Raw genomic sequence first — 12,310 nt, forward strand, 5'->3', positions numbered from 1 at the left:
CTCTGACATCGAGGGCATAAATGCCATGAAGGTTGATGTTAAGGACCAAGTAACCAGACTGCAGGTGTGTTCCAAACACATGCCTCCCAGGAAAGCCACTAAAATGAATATGGCTCTCATGGAATGAGCCCACAGGTGAGCAGATAAGGGGTGGTTTGCCAACTCATAACATAGGTAGATGGCAGATGGCATTTTACTAGATACTGAGGAGACATCTTGTGGCCTATTAGGGATTTTCAAAGGCCACAAATAGATGACGGTCCTTATGGAAAGGACAAGTTCTTGTGAGGCAGAAAACAACACTCTGCTAATCAAGGGTATGCAATGCTTGATGATTTTCATCACTCAATTCTGGAAAGGAGGAAGACAGAACTGTAGGCTGCAACAGGTGAAATGAAGAGACCACTCTGCAAAAGAGGAAGGGTCAGGACGCAATAGAAGAAAAGAAGAGATTGGATTTATACCCCACCCTTCACTATCTGAGGGAGTCCCAGAGCTGCTTACAATCTCCTTTCCCTTCCTCTCCCCACAAAAGACAACCTGTGAGGTAGATGGGTCTGGGAGCTCAGACAGATACTGCTCTTTCCAGAACTGCCTCTATGACTGATCCAAGGTCACTTCAGCAGTTGCATGTAGAGGAGTGGGGAATCAAACCTGGTTCTCTCAGATAAGAGTCCACACACACTTAACCACTACACCAAATTGGCTCTCATCCTAGTGACACCCTCACGGCCCAGACAACCATGATTTCCACATCTGCTGGATGATGGTATGGGAGCATCCAATTGGAAGGCACAGAGGCCACTAGCACTCTTTGGCGAAGTAGTTGCGACCAAGAAGGCTGTCTTCCAACAGAGAAGAAAGATTATGGCTGACATGCTTAGATGGTTTGCCCCTTAATTCAGCTGGAACAAACTATAGTTTCCAGTCAGGAACGAGAGGAGTCACTGGTGGACGGAGGCACAGTATATTCTTAAGAAGACTTGGTAGTATGACGGTACTACCCTCCAACAAATCATGGTGGGCAGAAACTGCCACCAGATGGACTTTCAGTGATGAGAAACAGAGTCCAGAATCACTAAGAGAAGTCAGGTACAATTTTTAAAAAGTCAGGAAATGGGGCCATCTTAGGGTCTATTTGCCAACTGAATGCATAGGCTGAGAAACACTTCCATTTAGCTTCATAGGTACAACGAGTGGTTGGTTTCTATGCATTGAACAGAACATGTTGAACCCAGCAGAAAAAAATTAAGAGGATGTTATCCCCGCAGTGAACCAGAATAGATTGGAACCGTCGTGCAGGACCTTTCCCTGCTGTGTGTGAGAAGGCTGAACACCTAAGAAAAACAATATTAGGTGGTGTGAGACAACGGAAGCAGATGTGAAAATCATGCATGTCTGGGCCATGAGGGTGAATCATGGTTGTCTGGGCCATGAGGGTGTCACTAGGATGCAGGTTGTACAGTCGTTAACAATCTTCAGAATGGTGGAAAGAACTAGCAGGAATGGAGGGAACATGGAGAACAGGGACACCCCCCCCTCCACTGATGTAAAAAGATGGATCACTGGAACCCAACTGTAGAAGACTGTGTATTTCACATTCTCCCTGGTGGCAAAGGCATCTATTTGGGGATGTCCCAAGTTCTGGAAGATAGAAATTAAGTATTTCAAGTTAAGTGACCAGTCATGCTTGTTAGACCTGGTTCTAATGAGTAGATTCTCCTGAGTGTTATGGCCCCCCCAGTACATGGACAACAGTCAAGTAGATGTTGTGGTCTATGCACCAGTACCAGAGGGAAAGAGCCTGTCTGCATAATTTTGGTGACATGATCTCCCCTTGCTTGTTTATATAATATACAGTCATAACACTGTCAGTAGTGAGTTGTACAAGCCAACCCTTCCATGATGGAGGGGTGGATGTCAGTGGTCAATGGATGGCCAGGAGTTTGAGGCAGCTGATATCCCATTGCTTATCTATAGCCCACCACTGGCCATGCACACAGAATATCTTGAAGTGGGCTCCCAACCCCATAGTGAGGCATCCATTGATAAGACAATTCTGTGGGTGGCCCAATTTCTAGGGGTGGCCCAGAAACTTGCCACTAAGGGGGGGGTGTCACCCAGTGTCCACCACTTGAGTGTGGAGAGGATATCACAAGGAAGAGTGAGTCTGAACTGTTGCAGAAAGCATAGTTGAGGTGGTCACGTATGCATTCTGGCAATGGGATGACAAATGTAGTTGAGGCCATGGGTCTAGGAGATGTTGGATGGTCTTCACTGGCTGGCTGGCTGTTACTATTAACAGTCTGAGCTAGCAAATGTAGCATGAAGGCCCTGTCTACAGGAAGGTATGCACATTGATGAATTATATGAATCTGAGCCCCAATGAATTTCAGAACTGCATCAGTTCAAGGGAGAACTTGGGAGGGTGACACAAAGTCCCAAAGTGGAAAGAAGCCAAAGAGTGGTGGAGATGTTGGTTTCCAGTTGTTGGGGAAAATGACGACACCAGTAACCAAATGCCTATGTAGCAAAATACTACTATCCCCTGCAGCCTCAGGGCCACTGTTGCAACTGCTGTGCATTTTGTGAAGAATCTTGGGGATGGTAGACGAACTGAATAGAAGCACCCAGTACTGGTTATGATGGAGTCCTTCTGTGAACGGAAGGTAGCAGCAGTGCTGCGACCTGATTGTGACATGGAAATAGCCATCCTGGAGATCAAGGGATACCAGTCAGCATTCTTGGGAAGAAGTGGGAGAATGGACTGTAACATGATGATGCAAAATTTTTCTGTATCTGGTGCACCTACAGATGCCTTAAGTGCATAATGGGATGCTTGCCCATGAGGTAGAGAGTGAAGCTCTATGACAGACCCACCCAAAATGATGGTAATGACCCAGGCGTTTTATGTGATGGCTTCCCAGGTTGGGAGGTGGGAACACAGTGCACTGCCCAGAAGTGGTTGATGGGGTGGCAGTGGGTGAGATCTCAACAGATGATAAAGCCAAAGAGACTGCTCAGTCTACTATGCCTGTGTCTAGGTGGGCTGGGATTTTAATGTTGGTATAGTTGCTTGGCAGAGTTGAATTTGGTCCTGCTGCTTGGCGGAGTTGAATTTGGTCCTGCTGCTTGGCGGAGTTGCATGGCGGAGTTGAATTTGGCCCTGCTGGTATGTTTCCTCTGCCTAGGGCATTGATGTTGAAATGGCTGTGGCTATCAATGGTGCAGCTAAGGTCAAAGCTGATGCTGAGGCTGACTTTGGCTTCTTTGATCTTGGGGCATCTGAGGGTGAACCCAATAGCCCCTTTGAAGATTTGTCAGATTTGTGTTTCTTCATCATGGAAACAGCAGAAACAGCCAAATCTCTTTTCATATGGTTGGGTAGGCAGCATACTCTGTGAAGTTAAAGACTTGAACGTAGGCTTGTGTTTTCCCAGCAAAGAGGCAGGGGAAACAGCTGACACAGCTGAATCTCCCCTCATAGATGGGCATAGCCTCATGAAGTCTAAGACTGGGACATGCTTGGCTTCTTCAGCACAGAAACAGCTGAGACAGCCAAATCTCCTCTTGAAGGTGGGAGAGGCAGCACAGCCCATGAAGCTGGAGACATTTGGGTGAAGCAAAGTCTCCAGTAGAAAAAACTCCACTGGTGGGCTGTCCTGTTCTTCCTGGATTGCTTGTGTAGTGAGAACGTGATTCAACTCTGTGGGTTTTGCAAGGCAAAAAAATAGAAGAAATCATGGCCATCTATTGATGTAAGCTTGGCCCAGCAGCCATAGCATGTTTTGAAGAGACTCATTCCTTCCATACACTGCACCCAGGAAGAGGGGTGAAGGGTTGCTGAGAAAAAGAAAATAGAAGGCGATCACAAAAGTTCTTTTTTTGTTCCCTAAGTAGATGAGAAAAATGAAGAAAAAAAACAAAGGCTGTGAGGGAAAAGGGCTGAGGAAGCTCAAGGAGAAGAAGGAACAGCGAGGTGTAAGCGATGTGACAGTCAAAAAGGAACTGAGTGGGAGGGAGCATTCTCCTCAGCTCCAGGCATGTGCAGTCCACGCCTATTCCCCAGAGCGCAGGAGAAAAGCATGCCAAAATGCCAGAGACTAGGTCTTGTATTATCTTAGGTCAGGTTTGAACACAGGTGCCAAACCCAAGTGTGGGACTGCACAGAGATCACGAAGAAGACCCACTAATTGGTTAAAAACAGAAACAGCCACCTCGGTCTAAATCAAAACTCCCAAATAATATTGCTCAATTCCTTTTTTAAAGAAGTAATTATTAAGAAAGCCCAGTTGTGTGTGTGTTCGGGGGGGGGGGGTGGTGGTGGTGGTGACTGGCACTTACAGAAGGAAGTACAAATACAAAGCAGCAAAGCCTCTGTAGCACAGTAGGCAGCGCATCAGTCTCATTATCGGAAGATCCTGAGTTTGATTATCTGAAGATCCTGAGAGGGAACAGAGGGTTTGGCTTTAAACTGTCATTAAAAAAAAAACCCTACCAAAGAGTAGGGGTGTTTTCGCACTTACCTTACGCCGGAGCGACGTCCCTCTTCGCCACGCAGCGTCTGCGCGGATTTCGCACTGATTGCTCCGCAGAACCCGGAAGAGCCGCAAAGTCCCGCGGCTTTTGCGTCGCAAATGTAAACCGCCAAAAACCAGTTTATATTTGCGACGCAAAAGCCGTGGGACTTTGCGGCTCTTCCGGGTTCTGCGGAGCAATTCGTGCGAAATCCACGCAGACGCTGCACGGTGAAGAGGGACGTCGCTCCAGCGTAAGGTAAGTGCGAAAACGCCCTAGGTGAATTATTGGAAAAAGTGAATTGTGACGTGGATTGGCTGCCCCTTTCAGAAAGTTTTCTTGTGTTCTGTGCTCTATCTCCCCTGCCTACCCTTTTTGGCATGGGATTGGATGATAGCTAAGGCAGCCTGGCTCTGGCCGCGGAGTCCCCGCTTCTGCAACTGCTCTGGTTCTGAGGGTGATAAGTGAGTGCTGGGGAGAACTGCAAGCAAGTGGGACGAGCAAGAGGAGGGAGAGGAGAGTGTCCTTTTCAGTCTTTCATCTATAGTGCAGCTGGATCAATGGAGCAGGACCAATCACACTTTCTGGTCCTTCCCTGCCAAGATTCTCTCCACTCTCTACTTAACACCCCCCCCCCCAACAAGTCTCTTACATCTAAGTGTATCCAACCCAGCTTCACTGTAAATGAAAGGATTCATTGTGAAATAGGATCACTGGGGAAACAATGAGGCAAAAGCCCTACTGCAGAACTAGTGACGCATATTCGAAGCATCCAATGTAAATTCAATTTGTTGCTAAAATGAGGTAAGGCCATACTGCAGAAAATGATCCCTGACTCGGCCATGACACCTTCACTTCTTTTCTGCTGCTGTGGAGGCTCTCCTCTGCTGTGATGCTCCCTTCAACAGGCACTAGCACTCCCACATGCGCAAGACCAATGTATTTCAAGGAGCCCATAGGAATGCAGAAGTGCTAGTGGCAGAGGAAGTGAGCACCACAGCAGAGGAAACACTCCACGGTGCCCCAAGAGAGCTATGAGGGAGACAATGTCATAAGATCTAAAACATATTATTACAACAAATGCCAATGTGCACTCCTGACATGCATCAAAAAGGTTCATCCAGTCATTTAAAAGGGCCTGGATCAGTACCGCAAAATAGATGGGGATGTGTAGGTTGCACAGACCTCCCTAACTTTAATGTGGCAATACTTATTTTCACAAGTTCAACTGCCTAATGTGAAACCACGAAGCAGGTGAACTTTTTAAACATTAATACGGTATCAAAGATTTCAGGTTTTCACGGCTGGTAACATCGTTAGGGTTTGTAGACTCTTTCGGGCTCAAGTGCCGTGTTCTACTGGAGAAAGTTTTCCTTCCAGACGTTTCGTTCTCAGCTGCGGAGAACATCCTCAGTGGCGTTGCAGCCGGAGCAGGCGCTCAGACCTTCTTGGCTGCTGTGCATTGAGTGGGCAAGGTCAGAGCGCCTACTCCGGCTGCAACGCCACTGAGGATGTTCTCCGCAGCTGAGAACGAAACGTCGGGAAGGAAAACTTTCTCCAGTAGAACACGGCACTTGAGCCCGAAAGATTCTACAAACCCTAATTAATATGGTAATCTGCATAAAAATATTCAATGACAAGCTACGTAAAAAGAAAATTTAAGCACCTTCATGTTTTCATATGCTATAGCAAGGATATTTGCTATATAAATTGCTATATAAATTGAATACAAATTGAGGGAAAACATTTATTTAACAACTGACACAAGACAGAAATAGAACAGAAGGATCATTTGTGAGCTCCTGTCAAGACGTTTAGTTTTTACAGAGACAAAACCTCATGTATCAGTTATACGTTCATTCTCCATGAAGAGAAACAAAAAGTAAACAGATAAACTATGAGAAGGGGAGCCACTGTTAGCACAGGAGAATCGAGATCTTCATTTTTAAGCAGGCTGCACTGTCTAAAGTCGTTTCCACTTTTGAAAGTGTATCAGCAGATCAGACATTTTAAATTTACAACAAGCACATTTTCTAAAACAAAAATGTATTCCATGCAAAAAATAAACGTTAAACAAAGAGCTACTTCCAAAATAACTGATGCATGATATTTTATGTATCAAAATATATATATCTGCAAGTTATTACTATCCCCTTTTTTAATGCACTTAGTTGCAGAAGCAGCACAAACGCCTGTTTTGAAGTTCTGTTCCGAGTAGCTAAGTCTCTGGTGAAACGGTAGCAATGCACTGAATGTGACATATCAAAAGTCTATGTCGATTTCACTGTGGTACGGAATTTCGCTTCTGCAGTGTATCCTGCAAAATTCCACTAAGCAATTTGTGAAGGCGATTACATCCTGGAACAGCCAAAGCTCAGCATTTTTATGTACTACGGATTTCAACGGGAGAAATTCAACCATGAACAAGAAAGGTATTTCAAAAAGGATGCGCTTCAGCTGAATTGTATCTCCATGTCCAATATTGTCGCAGTGAAGGGAAACACTGGAACGATGAATTTTGCTCATGGGTATGGTGGAAATTAGATGCATGCCATACTTTCATCACACAGAGGAAACTGGACCCAGAATGGCCCACATGAAGCTGGAGAGAACAGTTTCATGTCATGTGAAATCAGCCAATGCAACATCCCCCTTCCCCTCCAAGAAAAGAAAAAAGATCAAGGAGGGATATGCAGCTGAAATTTATTCCATAAGACACTTAAATAAACATGGCCATTTTTTATTTTAAATGTCAGAACCCTTTTTTTCCTGAAGTGACCATATCGAATACTTTTTGAGACAAATCTTGATGAACCCGAATAAGTATCCCGAGCATGGTTTTGGACACCCTCCAAGAAAAAAAGGTGTGCCGCTAAAGAACCAGCTTCAAAGTCAAACGATACAGGCCTTTGAAAGAAGAAACAAAATTAATGCAAAATGCTCAGTTTTCAGAGGAACCAGAACTGGTAATCCCGGCGACTTCTCTTAAGTAATTTAAGAATGCATTAAAAAAAGGGACAATAGTTTTCAAAAAGATGGGGATAGTCAGAATGGCAAAGTAAATCAAGTCTTCGAAATTCCCAACAAAAAAACTCACCTAAATTAAATCACACCAAGGATAGGCTGCAGCACAGGCTAGCTTGGTCTCAACGGATCTTGGAAGCTAAGCAGTGTCAGCCCTGATTGGGACATTGACTAGAGACCACCAAGAAGTCCAGGGCTGCTATGCAGAGGCAGGAAACGGCAAGCCACCTCGACTCATCTCCTGCCTTGAAACCCTTATATGGTTGCCATGAGTTGGCTGTGACTTGATGGCGATTTCCACCACCGAGGATGGACTGGTATACATCTGTTCTGTATGCCTTACTTTTAATGTAAGCCTACTGTAATACAATTTGGATCTGATATTTTTCAATATCTGGGTCTCAAGAAAACGACACCTTTTTTTTGAGTTAGCTAAAGATGTTGGGACAGGATGAGCCCGGATGCTACTAACAACACACAGAAACAAGCTTATACCAGCTGCGCTTCAGTTCCCCCAACAAGATACTGAATACAAATCTATATTAAAATCAAAATGAGTATCATCTCAGGCTCTTTACTGATTATTCTACTATACAGCCTGGAAAGGATCGGTACTCTGCCCTGTAATAGTGTGTGTATATGGGGGTTCCTCTAGGTGGGGGGGGGCGGGGTCCTAGTTACTAGGTGCTGTAGTGTTATTACAAACAACGGGATGCTTAGACTAGATAGATTACAAAAGAAACGTTTTTCACCTCCCACCTTGAGCTGCGGCACATTGATTCCCATGAAATTATGTTCCTGAGAGTCAGAGGACCTTCATGAAGAGGGCAAAGCATGGGTTTGCAGAGGGAGGGGGAAATTGGCAAAAACTGCTCATCTTCTACCAAGTATGGTCATGTTGGTGATCAAAGCACCTTCAGATCCATCCTAGGCAATTATAAATTTATAGTGGCTTTCTGGGTTGATAATAATGTCTGTTTAACTAACTAACTGGCTTTGAGGGTAAAGTTTGGTTAGGTATTTAAGGTTTATATGGTTTCGTGGATCCAGAAAACTCTCAGCAGGTAGTGAAAAAGCAACGCTGGTAGTCTGATGGGCCTTTGTAAAGCATTGTTGACTTCTTTGTTTACAAATTATAACCTCCTTTATATTTGCCTTTTACAGACCCACTGATCTATTGGAATTTTATGCTGCACTTTTGGTAGTTAATATTCCTCTTTTTTTGAGTCCTGCTGTTTGGAATTTAAATTCTTTTCACCAGCTGTTGAACTGTTATTAAATTATTTGGAAATTTTTAGTGAAATTGATTTTAAAATTATTATAATTAATCTTTTTAAGGTATTCATCTCAGAAAATTCTCTCTCTATATATATACTTACTGTATTGGATGGATGGATGGATGGATGGATGGATGGATGGACGGATGATAGATAGATAGATAGATAGATAGATAGATAGATAGATAGATAGATAGATAGATAGATAGATAGATAGATAGATAGATAGATGGATGGATGGATGGATGGATGGATGGATGCCCGTCTAAAATCCACCAGGGATCGGGCCTTCTCAATAGCGGCACCTTATTGGTGGAACCAGCTGCCGGAGGAGGTGCGGGCCCTGCGGGACCTAGGCCAGTTCCGCAGGGCCTGTAAGACAGCCCTCTTCCGGCAGGCCTATAACACCTAACTGATAATGAGAACATCTCTGGGTGGAACAAAATGCTCTTATAGACCGCTGGTTTTATTTTATCTTGTTTTATTAATTATGGTTTTAATTGTACTTGTAAACGTTTTAATTGAATTATATGAATTATTATGCTGTAAGCCGCCCTGAGACACTTTGGTGAGAAGGGCGGGATATAAGTCCATTAAATAAATAAATAAATAATAAATAATAATAAATGGATGGATAGATGGATGGATGGATGGATGGATGGATGGATGGATGGATGGATAGATGGATAGATAGATAGATGGATGGATGGATGGATGGATAGATGATGGATAGATAGATAGATAGATAGATAGATAGATAGATAGATAGATAGATAGATAGATAGATGATGGATGGATGGATGGATGGATGGATAGATGGACAGATAGATGATGGATAGATAGATGATGGATAGATAGATAGATAGATGGATAGATGGATGGATAGATAGATAGGTAGGTAGGTAGGTAGGTAGATAGATAGATAGATAGATAGATAGATAGATAGATAGATAGATAGATAGATAGATAGATAGATAGATGATGGATGGATGGATAACTATTGCTATACTATACATTGAATGTAGCCATTTATAAGAAAAAGATTAACATGAGAAACCAAACTTCAAGATGCACAGCTGAACTATAAATTTCATCACTGTTGATGCTGATCATTTTTGTCTGCATTAAGATACTGAAAGCCTGTGCCTTTTTGTAGATGCCTGGAGGGGCCCCCCATGAAATTTCTTATGCAATGAAGCTAAAGGATGTGTAGAAAGGGCATCACAAAATCCTGGGTTCCCATTTTTGCACTGTTCCCTCCACTGGAATAAAACGAGCAAATAAAAATAATAATGAAATGGCAAAAGCATGTTTAACATCAACGACGACGACAAAAAGAAATCCTACGGTGGATAAAAAGCACATGCGAAGCGCTAAGCAACGTTTGCAATGGCCAGCGTTATGATGACAATAAGAAGCAGACGCATGCAGTTAACGCTTGTTCACCTGACTGCCCAACAGAATCAGCAGTGGAGAGAGCACTAGTGGACCTGGAATGACGTCGAGAGGCTGCAAGTAGAAGGAATGGCAACACCCACAGGATTAACACACAAGTACTCGAGACAAAAAAAGCCACAATCCAAAGGGGATGCACACGATTAATACTAACACTGGTGTTACATAGAGGAAGGAAATGGCACTGCATATGAATGGACATTTAAACTGAGTGAGTTCCCACACAGGACCACATTCCCTGCCCATTCTCCATTCTTCCTCCACCTTCAGCTATGGGACATGATGTGTGAAAAACAAAAGCAATCACTTTAAAGACTTCAACGTTAGGTGTGCTCCAGGTGCAACTGATGAGCATGAATCACCTGTCAGATGCAGGAGAATCATCATGAGAACCTGGTACAACCACCTCAGTAGCAATAGGATTTGGATGTGATCAATCCAAACCCCAAAGCAGAGTTACAATAAATGGTTAGAAACTGTGCTTGCAAGAATAAAACCTTAGTTTTCCAATTCAAAGATATCAGCCCATAGCCAATAAAAGTAACATGCATACTCCCTGGAAAGGGGGTGGGGTGGGGTGGGGAGACAAACTAGGTGCAGAAGAACAGGAGTCAATATATAGAGAAAAAAATATATTTGTTCCATGCATTGTATCCATTAATAAAACACATAAATCTTTACTATTCATCATCTCAAGGTCTTTTTCAGGTCCTGCTGGCTGGGATCCTTCAACTGCAGGTAATAGGAGTCTAACCATTTGTTGCGTGCAGAACATGTGCCCCTCACCCAACCTGAACACGGTACAATATCATATATCCATACAATGTGGGTAACATCCAAACACATCAGTTTCAGGAAATAACACCAAGTCAGTGCTACCTGTCCCAAGCATACTTACCTTTAGACCAAGGACATAGAGAGTTCATATGGCAATGTTTCTTAATTAATGCCCAAATAATGTCAGATAATGTACCTCACTGATAAAGAGCTTCCCCAAAAGTTCATGCAAAACCTGCATCACTGAAAGAGGAAGCAGACATGACTGTACAAGGTGCCATTATTTTTTTTAGCCCCAGAAGTTATGTAATATGCAGTGAGTACATATTTGTTCTCTGAAAACAACAACAACTGCATTCAGTTTGCGATCTGAAAATGAGAGTAATAAGCGAATGTTATAAACATCAAAGGACAAAAAAAAGGTATTCCTTTACATGAGAACTAGGAGAGAAATCCACCTGAAAGGTTTGTCGTTTCCACATATTCTCCCGCAGTCCCTTAAGAGAAAACAAGTCAAACACTGCTTCAGGTTTACTCGCACAAATTGCTGCAGCTGCAGTGAGAACCTGTGAGTAAGTAGCTTATGTTTACTGACTTTAAAAACGAGATAAACGCTCTGAACTTACGGTTGAGTTTATATTTTCCACTCACATCTGATATAGCCGGCAGAACCTGCACAAATTATCTAACCGCTGATTACAACAGGTAGTGCCAGATAATTTTGCAAACTGAATTATAAAATAAAGCAGCAAAAATGTAATTGTTGGTTTATTTTTATTTTATTTTATTTATTTATATTTAGACTTATATCCCACCCTTCTCACCGAAGTGTCTCAGGGCGGCTTACAACATAATAATTTACACAGATTCAATTTAAAAGCATTTACAGATACAATTTAAACCATAATTAATAAAACAAATAAAAATAAAACCAGCGGTCTGTATGTGCATTTTATTCCATTCAGAAGGTATCCTCATTGTCAGTTAGATGTTATAGGGCTGCCGGAAGAGGGCTGTCTTACAGGTCCTGCGGAACTGTCCTAGGTCCCGCAGGGCCCGCACCTCCTCCGACAGCTGGTTCCACCAGTAAGGTGCCGTTATTGAGAAGGCCCGGTCCCTGGTGGATTTTAGACGGGCCTCCTTTGGCCCGGGGATTACCAGCAGGTTTTGTGAACCCGACCGTAGTACTCTCTGGGGAACGTGTGGGGAGAGACGGTCCCTAAGGTAGGCAGGTCCTAGGCCATATAGGGCTTTAAAGG

At 43.4% G+C, this 12,310-nt stretch overlaps 1 protein-coding gene across 17 annotated transcripts in view; it reads right to left on the reverse strand.

The window, feature by feature from the left end:
- CLASP1 (cytoplasmic linker associated protein 1) overlaps positions 1–12,310 on the reverse strand; it is a 400,778-nt gene that overhangs the window by 143,523 nt on the left and 244,945 nt on the right. For 6 of the 17 annotated variants that reach the window (XM_060262849.1, XM_060262852.1, XM_060262859.1 and 3 more), the window contains one exon: positions 10,266–10,328. The exons of the other annotated variants lie outside the window; for them this stretch is intronic. In XM_060262849.1, the coding sequence (XP_060118832.1) occupies positions 10,266–10,328 (63 nt within the window). The remainder of the gene's footprint in view (positions 1–10,265; positions 10,329–12,310) is intronic. 17 annotated transcript variants of the gene reach the window in all.

Source organism: Heteronotia binoei, chromosome 21 (assembly GCF_032191835.1).
Source record: "Heteronotia binoei isolate CCM8104 ecotype False Entrance Well chromosome 21, APGP_CSIRO_Hbin_v1, whole genome shotgun sequence".
NCBI classification, from domain to species: domain Eukaryota; kingdom Metazoa; phylum Chordata; class Lepidosauria; order Squamata; family Gekkonidae; genus Heteronotia; species Heteronotia binoei.